Source organism: Bombus vancouverensis, unplaced genomic scaffold (genome assembly GCF_051014615.1).
Source record: "Bombus vancouverensis nearcticus unplaced genomic scaffold, iyBomVanc1_principal scaffold0056, whole genome shotgun sequence".
Classification (NCBI taxonomy): domain Eukaryota; kingdom Metazoa; phylum Arthropoda; class Insecta; order Hymenoptera; family Apidae; genus Bombus; species Bombus vancouverensis.
Genome location: NW_027468947.1, coordinates 126,239 through 151,767, shown reverse-complemented (window position 1 = coordinate 151,767; position 25,529 = coordinate 126,239). Strand labels below are relative to the sequence as shown.

General features: G+C 35.8%; 1 protein-coding gene across 1 annotated transcript in view; it reads right to left on the bottom strand.

The window, feature by feature from the left end:
• The window catches only part of LOC143304819 (omega-amidase NIT2-like), a 66,536-nt gene that overhangs the window by 38,461 nt on the left and 2,546 nt on the right, over positions 1-25,529 (bottom strand). The window contains exon 2 of the mRNA XM_076627305.1: positions 10,319-10,503. Within this exon, the coding sequence (XP_076483420.1) occupies positions 10,319-10,503 (185 nt within the window). The remainder of the gene's footprint in view (positions 1-10,318; positions 10,504-25,529) is intronic.

Here is a 25,529-nt window from a genome sequence, read left to right as displayed (position 1 = left end):
ATTTTGTCTTCAAAACACAACTTTTTAATATTCCTATTTTATCTACTTTTGCTAAAATACATTAAACACATTTCAATACTAAACTAAAGATCTTTAAACTTAAAAATGACTTTTGCTTATTCCCATGTCACAAACAATTGGCTTTAATAATTATCGATCAATACTCTCTTATTCGTAAGCACATCAGCATATTCGATCCATGCAAATTCACGTAAAATGTTACTACTTCCTGCCTTTCGTTACATGTATCTTAATAAATTGTATCTTATTAAATCTTAATAAATATGAGTCTTAATAAAAAGAAGTTAATTTTTACGTAGACCAAACCTAGTTCCATTATTAAGCGCGTAAGCAGATAAGATGAAGATCAAATAGAGGCAAAGCTAAAAAATAACGACTATATATCTTCATGTTTCAGCGTTGAAAACTTATGTGGGTGAAACGCTAGAATTGACTGGAGTTCTTCGACAAGAAATGGGCACTTGTCTTTGCATAGACAGCAACAATGTGCCTCCGACAGTCAGCAAACGTTACTCTGTACAAGTTCACTGTATGTATTATTAAGCGCTTATCATAGAGTTATTATACAAATATATTTGCAATTATCATTCTTATATATTATACAAGGTGAATCAGAACACGTGGAAAATATGGCAGAGGTTGATTCTGAATACTGAAATAAGAAGAAAATTTTATATAACATAATATGCCTAATATGACCATACGTTCCGCTTATAGCTTATTTTGCGATGCTAAACATTACACAGATGAACGATTTCTTGGAAAATAGATAAATCGTGCTGGCCTTATTTCCGGACCAATACGCTCTTCGGATCCGAATCCGTTCGATTATTAAATACGGGGGCGTTTAAAATCTCTTACTTATAAAACGTTAGTTGACGTGACGATCAAAATTTTCGACAAATTCGTGTAAGCTGTTCGAACAAGATGGACGATCTATGACGCGACGCATTCGTTTCCGTAGAAACTGGAACTGGAACTGGTCGATTCGAGTAATTTTTCTAAAGATAGGTAAGAAAGTACTGTGACACAAAGCAAGCGTCTACTCGAAAACGTTTATACGAAATTTTCTTCTTATTTTAATGCGCTGAATCAGCCCCTGCTTGCCTGGAAGCCGTACTTTCCACATGTCTCGAACTCTATCATACCGATCCACTAGGTAAACAAAATAAAAGCCTGCCAAGCACTGTGGCGGCACGGGCCACGGAACTTTTCAACGGCTCCGGATGCAAAGCGCGACGCCGCCAAAGCGCAACACCGACGTGCCCAATGTACCATCGATATCTTCACACTCTTTCCGCCGAATTCTCGGAAGAGCATACACGTGCCAGCACTGGGCTACGATATCGATGGGCTACGAAGGGAAGAATCTGCGCGATCCGAAACAAAAGCACAGGCAGTCTGCCTTACGCCATTAAATGTGTAACTCCTCGGTATTATTTGCATAGCAACGCGTCGAATGATCTCTCGGTGTCTATCGTTATTTGTAAGTTGTTACCAGTTGTCTGTTAAGTGTAATTGTTAATTGTTAATTGTTAACTCTGATTGTTGATTAGTTCTAAATAAACTATTGTTCGTTAAAAACACCAAGAGTAGTTCCTTACGCACCTATCACCATACCACCTCAGCACGAACGCCGTATAGATTGTTTTCACCTGTTCGATTCGTGCTAGATTTGACTAAAATACTCATGCGAAGTTATTGAAAATATAAAATCCGAATTAACATCCAGTTTTCAACAACCTGTCTAAAGATACCGCTCACAAACAAGCTATCATTTCTTGAAACAAATATATAAGATTTATTTACGTTATCAATTTTGTCGTGTGTCGAAATACAGCCCACTCAAAACATTCTATGGACCAAACGAAAAAATTGTTGACATTGATTGTCAACAAGTCCTACAAACTAGGATCTTTCATATTTCTTTCGCTTTTGATAATTAGACACAACCTCCCGCTAGCCGATGAGTCATTCTGCTATATTTGGCTTATCCTTTGTTATTATACAAATTACTGCCATTGTTCACGGCTGATCTACTAATTCGTTTGGTGACTGGACACTACGTTAGATATTTTAATCAAATAAACTCATAATTGTATCGATGAAATACTTCCTATCAGTACAATATATGATCCAAAATTTAAACATCCTGCTTCAGGGCGACATATCCAGTGAATTAACGGCGCCTGAACAATCCCTTAAAACGGGTAAATCTATAACTTTATTATCTAATTTCAACCTAATATCCACAAACTGATCAACATAATTTCACTATGCCCAAAAAGAATCGCCTTGCAAATGATATCGATATTTACGACATTTCTTTGCTATATTAATATAGTATTATTTGTTATAGATCCAGACCACCGACCTCCACCAGGGCTATCAAAATTCGCCTTCGTCATGGCCAATAACCAATATAATATTAACTACGATAGAAACTGTCATTGTTAATTTAACACTAGCTATCGCTGCTATAATACGAATAGCCTGTATACATATTAAATAAACTGTAATAAATAACTTATTATTTTTAAATACACCCTGTCTTATTTATCTACACCTTCCTTTATCTTACGTCCACCTTGACCTACGCATTGTCACGTAAAATTCGTGATAAAAAAGGATTTTTGCAATCCACTAGCGATAAAAAGTTCGCGTACAAGGTAAATAGCGGGCAAAAGAACGGTATAAAGCATAGAGTGTAGAGTATAGTAGCATCGCAGAAAAAGAAAAATCAACAGCTTGCTCGGTCATTGCGCAGCAACAGATCGAGCAACGATACAAATGATCATGGAAGTGCGTTTCTGCTTCCCGGTCTGTTCGAACTATGATGATTTGTCTTTCTGATCTTTCCGACTCGACCGTTGCACCGTTCACTCGACCATCGACCATAAATTGTTTCGAATTTTCTAGAGAACGGACACTTGAAACTACGTGCTTGCGGTACATTCGATAGCCAGAACAGAGGGATCCTTCGTGAGCCTGTTTTCGTCCTGCGAGACGAGCAAATTATTAGAAATTTCCTGATGCAATTGTACGCGGTTTTATGCAACTTTGATTATACACGTGAGCGATATTTGGCACAGAGGAGTAACATTTTCGGGGTAACATTTGCGCACTAATAGGTTCCCACGTAGCTAAAATAAAGCAAAAGTTGCGCGAAATTAACGGATGACAATTGAGAAATTTCTTGGGTGATCTACGTTTATTACGAAATGGTTGGATGCGAGAATCGATATCTGGTAGCATCTAAGTTGTCCGAGAGAGTTTCACGATAAAGGAACAGATCTCTGCCGATACTCTCTATCCGACTATCGTAGCAGATTTGCGTACTTTTGCAAGGTTCTCCAAATTAATACAAATTTCTAACTACCGTAACATCGAGATATTATACATCGTAAGGCAAAGTTAAGGAGAGTGGCGATGACCTCGGAAACGCGAAAAATATCTCGGAAGATAGAATTTTGGTGGCGCGAAGGACAAATGTTCGCGATGGTTTTTGCCAATAGCGATTCTGATTCTCCCTTGACGTGTCTGCTCGGCGCCACTTCCGGCATCGTGACAACCACCGTAAGCCGTAGGACACCCTTACAGCCTCCTTTACATCGCATATGCCCTTCTCGCTGTTGATGAAAATCCAATTTGTGAAATTAGACGTTTGCTCGCTTTGAGACAAAGTAAACCGCGTTTCTCACAGGTGTTCGGCAGATGGCGATGATGAGATATATAGTGCAACAAAGTGAAATTTTACGCGCGTAAATCTAACAGGATTATAATGTAACAGAAGCACAACAAAGAGGAAACTTGTGATGAAAAAGGAAGAATATATTACCAACGAAACTCTTTTGCTCCATTTTCTTTCGTAGAATTATATTTCACTTGCGAGTATTATAGCAGGTCTGCCTTTGATACAAAAATCATAAAAGGTTTACGTATCTGCACGTATATTTACGCTGTATGAACGACACTCGAGTATTACACGGATGCATTATCGACAAATAGATCCACGTTCGAGATAAGAGTTCCTCTTTGATACTTTCTTATGGTATAAATAACGAGAAATTATCAGGAAGTATGTTACAGTGAAACTGCTCGTACTTCGTTACTTTTACTCGCATGTATGACACCTACAACGATATTCTTTGTTGAATCAATAAATAAAAGCGCTCCCCAGCGTACATACAAGACTAGATCTTGAAATATAAGAATCGACGTAACAATAAGACTAAAAAAGTTCGAAATGAAAGTAATTATGTATATTCGATATATCTTTGGTAATCATTTCTTTAATCTCCTTCTTTGATCCAGTATCCATATTTAAAATCTACGAATAAATGATATATATTTAATATATACATTAAACTATACTTTTTAATAATACATACCATAATTTAATATTATGGTTGAAATTATGACGTATATAGCAATTAATACATACACATGTGTTTAGTTCTATTAACTTAGAAGCACATGTAAATTAAAAAAATATATATATATATGAAACAATAATAAAATAATGAAGTAACATTGAGAATAGAATCTAGTTTAATTACACATATATACCCTTTTAATAATTCCGTTCTTATAAATTTTATTAAATTTACAGTGAAGCTTACAATTACACTAATGCCAATGAATATTAACGTATGCGTTTATTATTACACTAAATAAAAATGAAAGTAATGCAATGAAAAATACAATATACCTTAATGGAAATAAAATAAGTAAATAGCGAAGTATTTATTAATATTATTATATAGCATTATATTATATTATTATAATATTTATTAATATTTACTTACCTTTTACGTTTGCACAAAAACTATAAAATTTTAAATATAAAGAGAGATTTATAACAGAGATAAAGCAAGTCACAGAAATTAGTGTCTTTCAATGGCAAAAATGCGTTAAAGGAAGTGAAACGATAATCTCCGTCTCGCGTCACAAGCGGAACTGTGTCAGTTTTGCTCCTTGAAAGTACACGTAGCGGTACATGAGCTAGAGAACATTTCAAATCATGTTGTTGTTTTTTTGCTTCGGAGTATCAAGATCGTGAGGACATACATAATATATTAATAAATAAACTCCGGGCAAAACAATGTCGCCGTTACGTTACCGTCGAACCGTCGAACCGTCGAACAAAGACGAATTTGAATTCTCCGACTCTCCCCCGATCTGTTTATACTATACCAGTTTAAACGGACGCAATCGTAAGGAGTTCACGAGAGTTATGGATCAGTATCTACGAGTATCTACCGTCTTTGCGAACATTATCTATAATTATTTATTTAATCATTTGAAAATATACTTGAAGGTTTCAACAACGAGCAATCTTGTCTAATAAATCTCACGATCAACCATCCTCTACACACAAGTCCTCTGAAAACATAACGACTTTTCAGTTCAATTTGAATCGTTGCGTTCAACGCCATCAGGGTGTCCTGCATAACGCGGGCATCCGACTAGGTGCTGATACCACATACAAGAACAAGTCGAATATGTGAAATAAAGCTTTTTAGCTTAAGGTCCCGTTTTGAAAAAAATACAGTTTGAACATGTTCGGTTGGCAATTGGCTTAATACACGCGTATGATAAATAATAAGATTTATTACATGATTTTACAAAATTTGTTAAAATTGATTAAGAAGTTACTTTCAAGAAGTAATATTTACATAATTGTAAATTGAACCCTATGTTTAGCAAAATTAGGCATTCTTAAGTATTTGTTATCGTAAATTACTATTATGCTTCGCCAAGTGTGATTGGCTATTTCTGGAACACAGCGTCCATCGATGTCTTCAATGAAAGAACATAAGTTTAATAACCTAACTTATCGACGAAATAAATCCCTGGCCCCCGGGTACCGTGTTAGGAAGCTTCCGTGGTAATTCTTTTAAAAGCAATTAACGAGTGATCTGTTCGCGAATTATTGTATTGTATTATATATTATGTGGCATCATGATATCATAAGGAATACAAGTCACTATGATTTCTTCGTACTATTTCACAGATGGAGTGTGCAAATTTGACTTTACAATGAACAAAGTCAAACGTGACAATGACAACATTGTATGTGGCAAAACTGGATACCTCAATGTTATACAGTGTGTCAAGAAAGTGTTTGTTGTCATCTTATGTCTTTGGGAGGTAATTCTACACCTTCGGATTTGCGAAGATCTGTTGAAAAAGAGGATCACAAAATTGACCTCGAGCATTCTATTGCACGTATTGCGTGTTTGTGCGCGTATTTATCCATCGATGTATTGCAAAGAACAGTTTGTCCAATAGGGGTTTCACACGCAGCAGTGGGAAAAATAATACTCTCACCCTGAGAGAATTGACCGGCGAGGGCGCGACAGAGGCCATGGAAGCCCTTCGGTGAGGTGCGCTAGGTCCGTCGCAAATCTGCCCGGCAGGGGAACCGGATTGTCTGGCACGGCGGCTCCGGCGACGAGGCGCGGTGTAACGTGGCCGCATATCGCTCCATTAGGGGGTGTATTGAGCGCGGAGGGGGTGTATCCCTCACACCAGTTCCCGGGCCCCTCTAGATCGCTGCCGGGACGGTCATCGTGGAGGTTTTAGTCCGTTGGCGTCTGCCACTACCACGCCGCTTTTTCCCAGAAGCGACCTGGTGTCCGTGCGGATTTCCTCCACGTTAATAAAAAAAAAAAAAGTGGGAAAAATAATACGCCAAAAGGTGTACGATATAAGGTTCGCCGTGTGCGAAATTATGTCGTTTGACGAATATTCGATGGTTAGCCGCTAAGAAAATTATAACGCAATCCTTGGAAATATCTTGTTTACGGATGAGAGCGATTCTTCCGATAGCAATATTCTCGATCGTCAGACTGCCAGGATTTAGGCTTGTGAAAGTTCTCACATTATGATACAATGATACAGAGATTCAAGCAGGCTCGAGCAAGTTTGATTTATTATTATATTATTTATATATATATATGTCGGGTTAACATTAGAATTTAAGGCGTGTAACGATTCTTCGTTTGAATTAGCTATCGTTTTATGAAACAGAGATTATATTTACGCGAATATACAAGATTTTACAAAATATTATGAGTATTGAGTTTAATGAATGATAAGATTAACAAATGATAAGATTAACAAATGATAAGTTTAACTAATGATTCCAAACGAATCCACGGTCAACGGGATAACTCTTTACTATGCGTAGAATAATTTTAAACACAACATACAATTGCTGAGACACTCGGTAAATTGCTCGATGTATCACTTTCCAAGGCGATCACACGAATGAATATCTGATGAAAATCTTTTTCGCTATACGACTGCATTTGTTTGTTATATGCTCGCTGGAGACATCGAGAAGGTTCCAATCGTTGTTGCTAGGCAATTTCTGTCAAAAGTTTGTTGTATACTCTTTGGAAACATCGAGAAAGATCCAAACGCCGATACTAGGCAGTTTCTGTCTGGAGATTGATTCCTAATACAACGTGTGTCCCATTATATCAGCATCTCCAAAGTACAATTCTATGTGATTTCTAGGGAGAACAATACAACCGATCCACACCTTCGTCAGGCAAAACGTTTATCCCGTGACCGTGGCTACGTTCGGCGACCAGTTGTCACCTCGAACCCACTTTCGCTTTCACAAATGTCAAACAATTACAAATGACAATTGCTTAATTACAGTTATGATAAAATCTAGGCTAAAGCATTAGAAGGCTTCCTCAAAATTGCAAAGGGAAGGCTCCGGTTTTCCTTTCATCTCCGACACGTTCTTTTGTGATCCCGTTGGCCGCGGATTCGTTATCGGGCCTGAGATCATCGTCACTAGTTTCGCGAGTGCCAATTGTCGTGATCTATTGTCAAAACTGTAATAACTCTATTATTGTAATAAACTACACCTGCGTGTACCTTACCAATGGTTAATTCCCGTGAAGATTCATTTGACGCCCACAACCCTACTCCCAGTGCTAATCCGACATACGTATTAATATTTTTAAATATTTTTTTTTTAATATTCAAAATTTTTTAAATTTCCCTAATATTTTCAATATTATGCTCTAAATGTATAAGCTATTTAAATTAAACAAGTTCATCTTTCTCTTTATTTAATTTAAATATAAATTAGTAATAATAATTAAATAATTAATTATAAATATATTTATAATCAAATTATTATTATTAATATTAATAAATAAATATATATTAATAATAAATAAGAAATTTTTAATCTAAAATGTATTTCTAATAAATCACAAACATATCCTATAATCTTTCCTGTAAATGTTTCAACTAAACATTTTTCAAAATCAAATTCATAATAAATTATTTTATTTGTTAAATAACTCATTATAAACTTATAAAAAAATTCTATTATAAAAAATCTTTTGATAAATATTAATTTTTTTCAAATAAATATTTAATATTAATACTAAAAATATTAATCCTAATAATATTATCTTAAATACAAGATATTTATAACTATGAATTAAATTAATATTTAATTGATAAAAGAAAAAATTAAAAATAAATTTTCTTAAAATTGATATAATTATTAAAATTACTGATATAATTCCAGCTATAATACAATCTTCATTTAAATAAATTAAATTTATTATATAATTATTTCCCATTATTATAAATATTGTACGAAAAGAATATGATACTGTAAAAATTGTTCCAAAAATTAAATTTATTGTACTAAAAATTCTTTTCATATTTAAAAAATAATATTCAACAATTAAATCTTTAGAATAAAATCCTACTAAAAACGGAAATCCACATAATATTAATAATGAAAATATTATTAATAATCCTTTTATTGGATATAAATAAAATATACCAGAATAAAAACGAAAATTCTGAATACCATTTATATAATGAATAAATCTTCCAACACACATAAATTTTATAGATTTAAAAAATGCATGAATAAATAAATGTAAAAATGTTAAATCTGTTATTCCTAAAGGATAAATTCTTACTATAAGACCTAATTGACTTAATGTTGATAAAGCAATAATCTTTTTAAAATCTATTTCAAAATTAGCTATAACTCCTGAAACTAATATTGTTATTCTTGAAATTATTAAAATAAATCTTTTATATTTAAAATCAATTATTATCTCATAATTGATTAATAAATAAATTCCAGCAGTAACTAAAGTTGATGAATGAACTAATGAAGACACAGAAGTAGGAGTAATTATTGCAGCTGGTAATCACATCATAAATATTAATTGTGCACTTTTTGTAAATACTATTAAAAAGAACATTAATAAAATTAATAAATCTATTTTATATAAAATTAAATTTCATGTACCAAAAATTACTAAAAAAGAAATAATTATTAATAAACTAGAATCTCCTACACGATTTAAAATTACTATAATTATTCCTGAATTAAATGATAAAAATTTTTGATAATAAATAATTAAACAATAAGAAATTAAACCCAGACCATCTCATCCTAATAATAAAGTTAATATATTAGGTCTCAAAATTTAAAAAATTATTGATATTAAAAACATTAATATTAAATAATAAAAACGATTAATTAAACATTTATTATTTAAATTTATATATCTAATTCTATATAATTAAATAAAAGAACTAATTAATATTACTAAAAATACAAATATTAATAATTTAAATCTAATCATAAAAATTGTTAGGGAAGTGGTACATTTACACAGTACATGAGAGTGTGTGTGTAAGGGTCAGAGGGCGTCAAGGTCTTAGTTGAGACAAAAGACTGTTGCCAGATGTTAGAAGAATCTAGGATAGTCGGTTGGAGACAAGCGTGCGTGCAAGACGTTCTTCAGAGCGTAATATAGATGTATAACTGTTGTGTGGGAAATATAGTCAATTATTTGTATTCCCAAATCCTCGAATTTCCTTAACACGAATAGATGTACCTAATAACATAAAAATGTAATCGCTAATTCTATTGCTGCAACTTATGTAAATTAATATCAAAGTTACCAACTCCTAAACTTTAATTATTTTTTATTTAATAACTGACAGCGTTTTTATCACTTTCTTTTATTAAAAGATCTTATCATTTAATAATGTTTAAAAAGGAGAAAAAATAAGTATTTTCGTATGTGAAAAATTTATACAACAACAAACACATTACAACAAAAATGGGCGTTTCCCGTATCATAACGTATTTTATAAACCGTAAATTATAGAATTGGTTATAGTATACGTATGTACATATGTATATTCCTAAATTATTCCTAGATAGAGTCACTTTCTTCACCCCAATATTTTCAAATTCAAAGCCATAAAGGAATATATTACTTACCTTCCGGTGTTTTGCTATCAAAGTTCCATCGGGACCCCAAATAGTACAGGTATTGTACAATTTATCGCCCTCTATTTCAGGCATCGTACCACCAACTACATAGATGTTGTTTTCTTTAGCTGCGTTCGATGAAGCAACGCTCGTTTCACCATCAGGAATACTCTCGGCGTATTTTGGAAAGTACTCTGCATTGCAATATTTCAATTAATGAAAAATAACTGTCTTTTGTTCCAACCATAAATTAAATTGAAATGTTTGTCAGTTTTTTATTTTTTAAATTATTAAAATAACTAAGTTTTATATTTCGACTTAATTAAATATGCAATTACTTAGCTAATAGTATATATAATAAATTGTTTCTACAGGTTCAAAATGAAAAATGAATATTTAGAAATATTTAATTACGACAATGCTATTTGTGTTAGCATCAGTGGCTTGTTACTCAACGACTTTGCTAGTACTTTTTGAAACATAAAGTTAGTTTTCAATTAACACTTATACTAGAGGCGGAATTATAAATGCAAAATAATTGATAATACTAATTTATAAGTACCTAATTATTAGTATGTTAAAAAATATATTTATACAAAAATCACGATAATCATGAAAATGGGGAAATCCTATATTCTCGAATCAATTCACAATTTATTTTGTATATTAATTAGATTCCGCGCTCATCAGTACGTACTCACTGGCGACATCGAGAAAATGTATCGGCAATTTCTCGTACGACCAGAGGATCGGAAATATCAAAGGATATTATGGCGCAGCGCGAGTGGAGAAACAGAAACATATGAGCTTAACACCGTAATACTCTTATCATAGAAATAGAAGCAGTCCTCAATTCCCGCCCGCTAACTCCTATCTCCACCGATCCAAATGATCTCCTAGCCCTCACTCCCGGACATTTCCTCATTGGCGATTCATTAATGTGCTTACGTGATCGAGATTTCAGAGACATTCCATCGAACCGACTCTCCAAATGGCAGCATATCCAACAGCTTAAACAACATTTTTGGAACCGCTAGCATAAGGAGTATTTGAACGAGCTAACCAACCGCAATAAATGGAGCAAGGGTGGACACAGCATCCAAAAGGGCACAATCGTCATCCTCAGAGAGGACAACGTTCCCTCCATGCATTGGCCTCTGGGTCGAGTTATCAAGGTTCATCCAGGCGCCGATGGTGTCATCCGGACAGCTACAGTTCAGACGGCAAATAGCATTTTGGATCGGGGCGTCAAAAGGCTTGTCCCACTGCCAATTCAACCCGATCTCGAGAAACCCGAACAACTAGCCACCGAGACGAAATAAGGTGGGAACTTCAAACACACCTCGCTAGTTTGATCGGTACCCTCTCAACGGGGGGAGAATGTTACGCCATGCGGCTTACCATAGGTCATATTCTTAACTATCGATCGCGGCACTATAATGTCGCAGACGGATCGTCGCATGTGCCCGGCAAACAAACATTGTAGTGGCAACCGCATGGTTCATTAAGCAGGGCGACTTCCAGAAACGTCGACTCGTGGCCCGTATTTTACCTCGCGTAAAAGAATGTGGCGTGATCCGAACGTAGTGGGGGTCGCCTTCCAGAAAAAACGAAAAAAAATCGAAAGGCGTTCAGAACTTTTCGAGAAGTCAAACCGTCAACACATCTGATACGTCGCGCATTACTTATCAATCAAAACGCAGTTACATTTTTTTGTTCCTTTTATATCTTTCTAGTTAATAAGTTGTTGAAATAAACATTAATTTCTTTGTGTTAATTCTGTGGAATTTCATTGAACTACCCTTATTATCATAATCGAAATAAGGGGATCGATCAGTTCGTGGCGTCGATTATTTAATCGTAACGGGAACTTACAACTCTCGTTGACGTGCTATCTCGCGATCGCGTCTCTCCGCGAACGGTCGAAACGCCTATTTTTTAACGAACGACGTCTCCCACTAGAGACTTTCTCTCGAGAGCGGCTAGCATCCTTTTCTAACCACCGATATACAAATTGACCAATTAGCAGCAATGCCAATTTCCCTTACTTTCTGAACGAAGGTTGTCCTCGACGAATCCGATTTTTCCTCTGCAATATTTTTAAAGCTACACATTTCGAATTTTCCAATTATGCCGAAACAATTGCGCGAACCACTCTATATATTCCATACAATAAACTATTTTTTGCGTTTTAAAGTAGTTGAATATTTTATTAAAATACTCTGAGCAATTCTCAGGTTTCTGTGAAAACAAGATAACCCAAATGTAGTTGTGTTTCCTTCAGAATTATGCAGATTTTATTTGAAATATGTGAGGTGTAAGTGACCCCTACGTGATCGAGCTAATGAGATTTCAATGATCGTGATTCCGGGCGCGCTAACGATATGTCAGACAAGAATAAAACAGTTACGACCAGTGAAGTAGTCCGCGTGCCTTTGACGATGCCCTAGAAGATAGTGCTATGGTTCTCCTTACTAGAGAGATAGCTCGCGGCGGCGAGCATCGCGGGCGATGAAGAAAAATCTACCGCTGGCTGTAGATGTCGCTGCTAGGGTACTGCTGTATTTTCTTTTCATTTAAGAATCGTGGAAGAAAAATCGGACTACGGTCGCCGGGATTTAAGAACCCAGATCCCGAACGTTCGTAACTTGAGGCGCTAACCACTGCGCTGCCGTTGTCTGGTATTAGTTAGTGTCGAGTTGTCGTATTTGTGCTGTCGAGTGCCGCCACATATGTATGCATTTATGAATTGAGTGGTTTACAAGTAATTACAATCGATATACATTACAAGTAATTACAATTTATTACAAATGACTCGCTGTGCATATTACTATAACAGTCAGTACTAATTCTATAGATCAGCAGCATTATAACTTTCCAATAAACAACCGAAAATCACGTCGTTGAATAATAAATGCATTCACTGTAGAACGAAATTATTATTACGAATATAAGAGAAACGATTTAAAAACCATGTATTTTTTCATTTAAATTATTTGCATTTGCAAAGGGAGATACAAAATTTTAACAACGTTGCAAATTATAAAGACACAAATTACAGTTTCGTGTTTAAGTTATTGTTCAGAGTTTGTTGGAATACAACGATATTAATCGCATACAGATGAGGTGATTGATCGAACGGATTCTTTCCTTCGTTGTTCAGCGATATCCTCATTAGCGTGCGTTCGTGAGATGTACCACGGCGGCTAGCACGTGCATGCTCTTTCGAGAATTCGGCGGAAGAAGCGTAGGAATATGGATGGAACATTCCCGATGGGCACGTCGAGAAGCTACTAGAAGGTTCTGTGGCACATGTGACGCCACACAGACACCCACACAGGTCACACTCATTACTGCATAGAGAGTGAGGTTCAAAACCTTTTCAAGGGCCATGGGTCACTAAGCCAGTCAGTCTGTGAATAACTAGCCAACTGTCTACATTCCAGAACACACACACTTATAATTCCTGTAATAATTGTTTAATAAATATCACATTATATTGCTTCAACACAAACATTGTGTCTTCCACAGATTATTAATCTTAATTCCAAGATTAAATTCTAACAGAGCTTCCTAATAATTATGATACAATTGGTAAAATGATGATTTTACATGAAAAAAGTAAAAAATATATTAGATAATTGAAATAACGCGATATAAATATGTCGGAGATGAAAGGAAAGCCGAAGCCTTTCCTTGGAAATTTTGGGAACATCCTCTAGTACCTTAGCCTAGATTTTATTATAGTTGTAATTGCTTAAGATTTGTAATAAGCGAGATTGGGTTCGAGGTGACAATCGGTCGCTGAACGTAGCCACGGTCACGGGATGGATGTTTTATCTAACGGAGGTTTGGAGTGGTTGTATGTGTTTTCCGAGAAATGTGGTTGTGGCGGCATGCGGCCTCGAGAGCGGGCCTAGCCACGTGTGATGTTGCCTCGGAGGTGCCGATGCAATGGGACATACATTGTATTAGTAATCAAAACTCCAGGCAGAAACTGCCTAGCAACGGCGTTTGGAACTTTCTCGATGCTCCCAACGAGTGTGCCTAGCAACGGCGTTTGGAACCTTCTCGATGCTTCCAAACGGGTATAGAAAACAAAATGCAATTGTACAGGGAGAAAAATCTCCACGAGGCTGGCATTCTTGCGATTGCCTTGGAGAGTGATACATCGAGCATTTTCGACGATCGCATTTGCGTCTAAGTTAGTTTCGCTTAGTAAGGAGTTATCCCGGTGACCGTGGATTCGTTTGAACTCAAACATTGCTAATAGTATTATTTAATTTAATTATTCGTAGATCGTATTATTCATTAGGCTTAGTGTTTGTTAGACTTATTATTAGTTGTACTTATTATTTGTTAAGCTTAGTGATAGACCTGTATATACGTGTAAATAAAATCTCGGCTTTGTGAAACGATGGCTAGTCCACATGAAGAGTCGTCGCGCGCCCAAAATTCGAATCGTGATCCGACAAATATAATTGAAATAACATCAGTAAGAACGGATGTTTTAAGCTTTCGATTTTGAGAAAACAGGGTATGAATACGTTTAGTTAAAAAGCAATCCGTGTTTATTCGAGCATTCGCGGAGAGACGCGATCGCGAGAAAGCACGTCAACGGGAGTAGTAAATTCCCGTTGCAATTAGATAACCGACGCCACGAACTGATCGATCCCCTGATTTCTGTTACGATAATAGGGGTGGTTCAATGAATTTAACACTGTATTAACAGGTTAATATAGCTTGTATATTTAAAAATAATGAATGTAATAATAAGAACGTCACAAATTATTTAGCGATAAATACAGTTGATATGTTATAGGAATTCAACCCGACATTGCGATATCTCTCAATGAATTCGTTAGACTAAGCAATTTATAACGTTTGACTCTTCAGAAGGGACCGATTACTCTTCGATCCTTTTCGTTGTCTTCTCTGGAAGACGACCCCCATTACGCTCGGATCACGCCACCGTTCGCGCCTATGATCACGTATACCAGTTTCTTTATGCGGATAAAATAACGCACCGAAGGCGAATAGATGTTTCTGGAACTCGCTGCTTGACGACAACTATGCGTTTATCGCTACTTTGTGTATATCTCGACGGTCATGTAAGACGATCTGTTTGCGACGGTTAGGAACAGGGCCTACAGTAAGCCTTGGGTCGCAATAAACGGAGAGAATAGAATAATCTACAGGATTATCAACGGTGAAGTATATAAATATACTAACGACTCAGAAAACATAATTGAAGTGAGTTGCTTAGATATGAAATTATTGTTAATAACTAAAAGAATAATAGTACAAGTTAGATTAGCAGAGAGACAAACGTGATTGTGCAGTGAGTCTAGGAAACAGGATAAAATATAAACCAAATAAAAATGAAATATGCAATACGTCCTATCCAAGAAGATTGGATACCAACTAATGCATAATAAAAGAATGTCCGCAATATTTGGAATTAAGAACAAAATTCTTAAAATAAACAACCACCATCTTTATGAACAGAGAAAATTGATTATTGAGACTAAAGAATTTTATTAAGAAACAACATGACGCTCAGAGCATAATAACTGAAGTTATAATAACCTGAGCACAACTCAAAAACTTAGCTATGACCCTTTTGTAATAACTAACAAACAAACATTTCAAACTTAATTAATTATAAACAAGCTACAGATAATTTGAAGTTGGATATGAAGAAGCTTAATAACAAAATTAAATAAATAGAATTTTTCTTATTTAAATGCGACAGTTCGTAGTACAGAACAAATTTTGTTCAGGAATAAGGTTTTCTGAAAATTTCCAGCGAAAATTTTTGCAAAAATTTCCTAAAGGAATTATAACCTATGAGATAAATGAAATAAAAATACAAAAACCAACTGATATTAAAAGAAGAATGATTATTTTACAAGATAATATGAAACTGTGTAAGGGATTACATATGTAACATATTGTCCCGATGTACACATATCTGCGAGGCGACTTATTACCCTGTATATTCCAGAAACTTCTTAGTTTGCCCCAGCCTTAGCAATTTGAGACTATTTTATTAAAATTAAGAATTTTCCACATTAGATCGAACGCACTTCTAATAGGTACCAAACAGTATATATATATATATATATATATATATATATATATAGCAAGATTTCACATATCTCTAAATTATTCACAGAAAATTAATACGGCACATAAATTAGACTTCGGATTGTAAATATTAAGAATAAATAACCGATACAGTCTCACAAAAATAGAAGGATAAAGATAGAGATAAGGGATCAAAAACAACAGTTATTTTTCAAATTTGTATGAAAAGCCCTTAAGAAAATAAGTTCCTCCTTAAATTGAAAACAGTTATATGTATAGAAATCAAACTTGCGATAAAAGTAAAAAAGATAGAAAATAAGAAAATTGTATTTGTTTTTATGACTCACTTTTACATGTAGTATAATTTCCACCGCTATTTTAGCATAGAACGCTATTTTCAAACACGAATTGTTCCAACTCGATAGTCCCTTGCTTTACTGTAAACGGAAAATTCTTTCGTGTTCTCAACCAAATTTATCAAATTCCAGCAATGACACATGCTATGTGATTGTCAGTAGAACATGGAGAAATGTTTCCAGTAAAGTTTCGAGCGACTTATCGGCGATTTTCAGGAGACACGACGCGACGATATCGCGTGTACAGTGCTTCTATCGGTGTTGATGCGCTTTAATACATAGTGCAAGAGAACACTAATAAGATTTCCCAGTGGGCCTGTAAATCCTTATAGATCACTCAAAAATATATCATATTGTTTGTTTCAACTACTAGCAATTTAAAACGTCGTCTACATATATTTAGAAAGTTAGCAAAGACATATATTTGTTCCTGAGCATGATTTCTATCAGTTGAGCGTTGTAGCAAAATGTCCGATACAATTTAATGTTGAATTTGTCTTTTTTTTAGGCTAGCTTGATTGGATTACAGGTAGATTTAAACGATCCGTGTGTTGCATCTCCAAGGCATCTTCGACTCATCGATACGCAGTGATACCCGGCAAACTTCTAGTGGACAAGCGACGTTGCTTGCAGGCAGTTTATATACATGTTTTGGCATGTGTTGTCGGCAGGCAATGTCTACAGACGCCTGTAGTCTGCCCGTGCGCGCCTTAAGTTTCACTGACAGACATTGTCCGCCGATTACTACGACATCTGTCTGTGGACAATAGGCCGTCAGTGTGGAGTTATCTTTACCCGAATAATTTAAGAAATATAAAATAAACTTCAACGAAAAGTTGCTAGCTTCGATATCTTACTAATACAATGTTATCGAAATTGAATAAACCTCGTTACTGTATTTAAAAGGAAATTGCATTTATATTTCAAGTTTATAGAGACAACAACAACAACCAAATAAAGAATCGCAACGAAGAAATAAACGGATACAACAAACAGAACACTGGATCGAAGATAGAACAATAAACAAGATAGAACCAAGAAAACAACAGTAACGAAGAACCGGGGCGCAGAAAAAAGCACGAAGCGTGCGAGCTGGAGAGGAAACCTGTGACCGTCGGTGCAAGCGGTAAGCCTACAAAATGGTTGCCGAGCAGGAATAATCGGCTGGAGAGCCAATCTGCTGGGACCGAGCTATATGGTGGCAGGTATCGCGTGGCGCCAGCTAAGCGAGCTGCCGCCCGAAAGGGTAGGTTTAACTTGTCCAATGATCCGCAAGGAGAGGGCAAGTAGCGCGCCGACCATCTATGCGCGCCATTCCCAAGTCGAACGCGAACGTCTAAATGCGAAGCCAGTATGCGTTTTTACTGCAGGTATGGCGCGGTCGACCAAAAGGTCGGGCCCTCAAACGCACACATTACTTGTACAATTCGAGTGCTGCAGATACGGAAAAGCAATTTATAATTTATCGTAATTTATCGTAATGCGAATTTTGGCGCGTCGTCATAAATAGATTTTTATTTAAAACGAAATTGTTAAATATCCTTTTGTATCAATTCACATAACGTTAATAAATCAATATTAGACATATTACTCATAAATTGTACATATCTTTGTGCATATACGCATAGTTTTCGTGCATATATCAATATTTGTATATTTTATGTGTATAACTTTCATATGCTTTTCGCAAATTTTACATTCATAAACATCTGCAATCTACACGTTACGTTTTTCGTTGTATTTACAAGTACGGACATTAGATATTCTATTACATTCTTTTATTATAATCTTTTGATATATTTATAGTTGTTTAATTATTAGGTCATCCCATAAGTTCGTGCCGTTTTTCGAGAGGTTATATATGTTAAGATCGTTTACATACCTTTCAGTTTCATGAAAAAATGTAATCCCCCTCTCGTTGTACAACTTCTTCCCATTTTTCTGGTAGGTTCCGTCTCGATAAAAGTTCTCTTGTTTTTCTTTAAAATAATTTTCTATGCTATTTTTGAGAGTGTCAATATTTTCAAATTTTTTAGCTACTAAAAAGTGTTGTAATGCTCTGAACAGGTGGTAATCAGATGAGGCAATGTCTGGGGAATATGGGGGATGTGGTAAAATTTTTCAATTAAATTCAGACAATTTTTTTGTAACGCTTTTCGCGACATGCGGTTTAGCATTGTCGTGATGGAAGATAACGTTGTTCCTATTCACTAAACCTGGCCGTTTTTCAGCTAGTGCTTCCCTTAATTTTTCTAACTGAGCGCAATATTTGTCTGAATTAATGGTATTACCACTAGATAAAAGTTCAAAATAGAGTATTCCTTTATAATCCCACCATACACACAAAAGAACTTTACGTGGATGTAACCCTGGTTTTGCACAGCGTTCAGGTGGCTGATTTCGTTGGGATCGACTACGTTTCCGTTCAGGGTTTTCGAAAAGTATCCACTTTTCATCACCAGTTACCAGGGGCGTTTAAGGAATGGTTCACGTTTATTACGTGCAATTAATGACATGCACGCTGTCGTTCGTTCAAGACGGTTCCGTTCCGTAAGTTCATGGGGCACCCAAACGTTCAACTTTGACACCATCCCCATTTCTTTTAAACACCTATGAATCGTTGTCTTAGGTATTTTCAGGACATTTGACATCTCTTGAACTGTCAAACTTGGTGATTTTTCAACAAGATCCCGAATTTTATCTCCGTCTGTCTGAGGAGGACGCCCGGAGCGTACCTCCTCTTCTAAACAGAAATTCCCAGCTCTAAAACGTTGGAACCACTTCCTACAGGTGCGAGATGAAAGCGTATTTTCTCCGTAAACAGCACATATGTTTTTCCTGGCAATTATTACCGAACTTTCTTTCCGAAATTCATATAACATGAGATGTCGAAAATGGATACGCATTTCACTCGTGATTTTTTACTGTTAGAAGGCACTGTGTTCACTATATTACGATCTTATGCCCACGAAGATCTACTCTAGCCTGTTCTCGATCAGCTAAGCTCAAGTGCATTGGTCCCGTATGGCCGTATGTTTAGAAATCGACACATGAAATATATACACAAAAGTGTATAAATATATACACAAAAACTTATGGGATCACCTAATATGTAAACGATTTTGAACTATTTAATTTAATAAAGACCTTAGATCGATGGATTTTAATTGCTGTCACATAATCGTTAATTCATTACTTTTCCTCAAACTGTCACGAATTTTCACAAAGTGTGTATTTCGGATCGTTAATCTCATACGGATGTAAACTTCATTTTCTTAATAATCTTGGTCAATCATGTATCACATTTTCTATAAAATCTATAAGATCAGCAAGTACTCTAATACTTGTGAACAATCATATATCTTAATTCGTGCCTTTTGTATTAATACAGAAGCTTCATGCGAGAAAGAATTTTCGATATAAATGTTCTCAATGTTGTAAATCGAGTTCTGCCAGAGCAACCGAGCCAAACGGACGTGTAAAACAGTGCTTCAGAAAAAGTGCGGCAAGTGGGGAAGAGAAAGTTACGAACGGCAACGCCCATAGCTAAATGGTGGAAACTCGTGTCTTCTACTAAGAAGACTACAAGCAAAACTAAAATGAAAAAGCACATCCCACCGATAAAAATAATTAACAAAGACGAACAATACTACATAAATAAAACAACAAACATATCAAAACCAAGCCAACCAATAAACGAAGAACAGGAATGCTCAGCTACAAACGAAGTTGATATGGAAACAATACCAAACAATGAAGAGAATATTACCAATAACGAATTAACCCAACAGGATGAAAGCTGGAAGGTGGCAAGTTATAACAAGAAACGAAAAATAACAGGAAATTCAGATACAGAAAAGCAGCGATGGCTGCAAGAATTACCATTAAGAAACTCCTTCAGCTCACTTACGGAAGAAATAGACGACCCAACAACCAAAAACACAACTAAATCAACGCAAACTACAAAACCACCACCAATATTTGTCGACGCCCAGATAATAGACCCGCTTATTGATCGACTAAACGATATAGTTGGGAAGGAAAACTACACAATAAAACAAACAAAATTAGAACAAGTAAAAATTCAAATAAACACCCCAGAAAATTATAGGAAAGTGATAAAAGAATTAAAAGAAAAAACGCTGTGTACCACACATATCAGCTGAAAACGGAAAGGAGCTACGAAATAGTTATAAGAGGACTACATTCAAAAACTAACACAAAAAAAATTAAGTGACGAATTAGCAAAAATTGGTCACCAAACAAGAGCAATAAACAATATGACAAGATACGATACGAAGCATTTAACAACACACTGTCCATACGTAGGGAAAATAAATGAAGTAAAATGTTACAACTGTAATGGAAACCACCCAGCCAGCTATAAAGGATGCGAAATCAGAAAACAATCACAACGTAAACAGTTTCCACCACTTGGCAATAGATCAATCAACAACTACCAACCACAACAAAGTATAACGGATAATTAAGCAACATTGAAAGCACAAAATGAACCAAAAGCTATAAACGGAAACACCGATCCCCAAGGAAACCGCAGCTACGCGCAAGTAACCCAAAACATTAGACAAACAACGCCCACAAACAAACAGAATCAAAGCAACAACACCGAAGACGATACAGAAATCAAAGAAATGCTCAAACAATCCATTAAAGGTACAGAGATATTAAGAAAAATGGTACGTGAGAAAAACACAATACTAAGGCAACAAGTACAACAAACAACAGTCATGTTACAACTACTCACAAACTTGCTAAGTAAAAAATAAAAATGGACATGCTTGAAATAGCAGCATGGAACTCTAACGGACTATAACAAAGGGCCCTAGAAACTAAAACATTCCTGTATAATAATAATATCGACATACTACTCGTATCGGAAACACACTTCACTATAAAAAGTTACATAAAAATACCGTACTACATAATATATGATACCAAGCATCCCTCAGGAAAATCACACGGAGGGACCGCAGTAATAATAAGAAACGACATTAAACACCACTAACACAGCCAAGCTAGTAAGGAATATATACAAGCAACCACCGTTACTGTACAAACTAGCAGCAACCATTTACAGTTGTCAGCAGTATATGTACCACCGCGACACAAAATGACATCACAAACGTGGGAAGAGTACTTTCAACACTTAGGTGACAAGTATATCGCAACGGGAGACTACAATGCAAACCACACGCTATGGGGATCAAGAATTACCACACCTCGAGGTAGAACCCTGGAAAAATACATTAACAACAATCTCAATATATTATCCACGGGAAGACATACTGGCCGACAGACCTGAGCAAAATACCTGGCCTACTCGATTTTGCAGTTACAAAGGGACTAAACGCAAATAAACTAAAAATAACACCCAGCCTCATTGCATACAGCCCAATTGCTTACAGAAACAAATTAATACTTTATAGCAATCCAGGGACACTATGCAACAGAACAACCAAATGGCAAATTTTTAAAGAAATAATCGAGAGCAAAACCAGTTGCAGCATCCCATTGGAAACACCCGAACACGTCGAACAGGCAGTAACACCATTGACAGAAACTATCCTAGAAGCATCATGGACAACCACTATACCTGAACCAACCAACAGACAAACAAAAATAATTCCATCAGACATACTTGAAAAAATTAGAGAAAAAAGAAAAGCGAAAGCAAAATGGCAAAAACATAGAACACGAGAAAACAAAAAACACCTAAACAAACTTGCAAAGGAAATAAAAAACAAAATAAAAGTGCACAACAATAACGAATTCACAAAATTCATAGAGTCACTCTCTGCTCACGAGAACTCCAACTACTCCCTATGGAAAGCCACGAAAAAAAAGAAACCAATAAAACTAGTCCCAGCAATCAGGACGGCAGACAACACATGGGCAAGAAGCAACGAAGAGCAAGCTGAAGAATTTTCCAACCACCTTTGAAACACATTTATACCACATAATATCAACAACAGCAACCCCAAATGTCATACGGACGAGGATGCGTTTACCACTAGTACCTCAACTGACAACCACTATACCATACCTAAAACAACAGCACAAGAAATTAGAAACATAATCGAGAAAACAAAAAACAATAAAGCACCACGAATCGACCTAATAAATGGTAAAATCTTGAAAAACCTTTCGCCAAAAGCGATAACACTAATGACAATAATATTCAATGCAATACTAAGAATCCAATACTTTCCTAAACTGTGGAAACTAGCACAGGACATAATGTTACCTAAACCAGGCAAAGAACCACACCAAACTGCATCTTACAGACCAATATCACTACTTCCTGTGTTTTCCAAAATACTAGAGGAAATAATATGCAACCGCATAAAACCAATAATATAGAAGGAAAAATTAATACCAGATCACCAATTTCGATTCAGAAACATACACTCCACTATAGAGCAAATGCACAGGCTCATTAAAGAAATAATACTAGCATTAGAAAACAAACAATACTGTACAGCCCTCTCTATGGACATAGATAAAGCATTTGACAAAATACACCACGAAAGCCTACTACAAACAATCAGGAAACAATTTCCGGAGCAAATATACCAATTAATAAAATCTTACTTAAGCAGCAGAACCTTCGTAATAAAAATCAAGGACACATACTCTGAAGTTAAAGACATAAAGGCAGGGGTTCCGCGAGGAAGCGTCTTAGGATCAATACTATACACAAAACATACCAACAACTACCAATAGCAAAATACTGACACTCACGGACGACACAGCTGTACTAGTCAGGCACACTAACCCAGAAACAGCAGTCAAATTACTACAAGAACATATCACAAAAATAGAAAAGTGGCTGCAAGATAAACAAATAAAAGCAAACCCCGATAAATGCAACCATATTACACTCACACTGCGAAAACAGACACCATCAAACATCCTACCGAACGGCACGCACATACCGCAAACAAGGCAAGTCAAATACCTAGGACTAGACCACCTAGAAACACAACTCACATAGAAACAGCATACTAAATCAATAATAGACAAAATACAGACAACTAGGAGACAAATGCATTGGCTAACAAGTCGAAAATCCAAATTAAGCATAGAAAATAAATTAAAAATATACAAAACGATCATAAAACCTATCTGGACGTACGGAATACCACTATGGGGGGCAGCGGCAATGAGCCATATAAACAAAATAGAGACAGTACAAGCTAAAATTCTTAAAACAATAGTAAACGCCCCATGGTACGTTAGAAGCGAAGGCATACGGAAGGACCTGGGAATACCAATGGTCAAAGAGAAAATTAGCAGACACGCAGAAAAATACAAAGAAAGAATAGGAACACAGCCAAACTGGCTAGCTGCGGAAACGATCAACACCTCAAACATGGATAGAAGGCTGAAAGGGAAATACCCAGCAGACCTCACAAAGGACACAACCAAACAAACACGAAGATGGTATCCCACTGGGGGTAGCTACCCACATAATAATCTAACAGTTAAAAAATTCTACCAAATGTCCAAACTGGACAAATTGTGAATCTAATCTATAAAATAAAAAAAGCCTGTGATATGAGTTTAGATCTCAGTTTAGAGTGATACATCTCCTAAAAGGATTAAGAGATTTTTTAACAAATTCCCAAAATAACAGTGAATTTTAAAACAAAGATAATGGAAATACATAAACATCTTGTTAATAACGACGTGGGTATACTGATAGGAACTAATATCTGCAGAATATATGAATGTCTTAAACATAAGGTAATGCTAAAAAACGTTCTCTTTGTCCAACGACCTCTTGATTCCTATACAACCTCTCCTGGTTATCTTGCGCACGCGTAACATTCACGTACCGTTACATGCATTGCCATTCCATACTTTTCGTATCCTTTTTATACTGTTACTTGAATATAGAATTGTATGAAAAATACAAGAGCACAAAGATATAGAAAATATAAAAATATAAAAATAAAAGATTACAAAACTGTCAAAATTACAGAAAATCAGATTAAACATTAGTACCTATATTCTGCATTCTTTTTGTATTACATATACATTTTTTACATTATAAATGTCGGGTTTACATTAGAATTAGGGTTAGGGGCGTGAAACGAATCTTCATTTGGATTACACATTGTCGTTGTGCAATAGGGAAGACATTGACTAGTGCAACTGCGATTATTATAGAATCGGACAAGTAACCGTGGTAATTAGATACTCGAGAAACTAATGACAATGATCCTAAGTGCAATAACGAATCCGCGGTCAACGGGATAGTAGATGTACGGGCTCACAAAATCTAAGTCGGACTCTTTGTTAATAAAACGCGTAATATTCACTGGTCGTATGGGGTTACTCTTTTCGTCGATGAGATCGCAAGAAAGAATGAATTTCCGTCCCGATGATGCCACAGAGAAAAACTATGATGGGGTGTGTCTAAGGACACGAGATCATCGGATTCGTCGAGGATAGCCTTCGTTCAGAAAGTAAGGGAAATTGACGTTGCTGCTAATTGGTCAATTTCCATATTGGTGGTTAGAAAAAGATGCTAGCCGCCCTCGAGGGAATGTTGCTAGTTGGAGACGCCGTTCGTTGAAAAATAGGTCTCTCCTATCTTCCCGTAGCTGGGACAAAGACTGTTTGTTTGAAGGACTTTAGTTAACTAAATCCTAAGATTTATAGCGGCTCCTCAGGCTAGCTGAACATGTACTGCGGAGACGCATCGACATCTGGCAATCATCTTACTCGAAGAATAGGGTCTGCGTGTG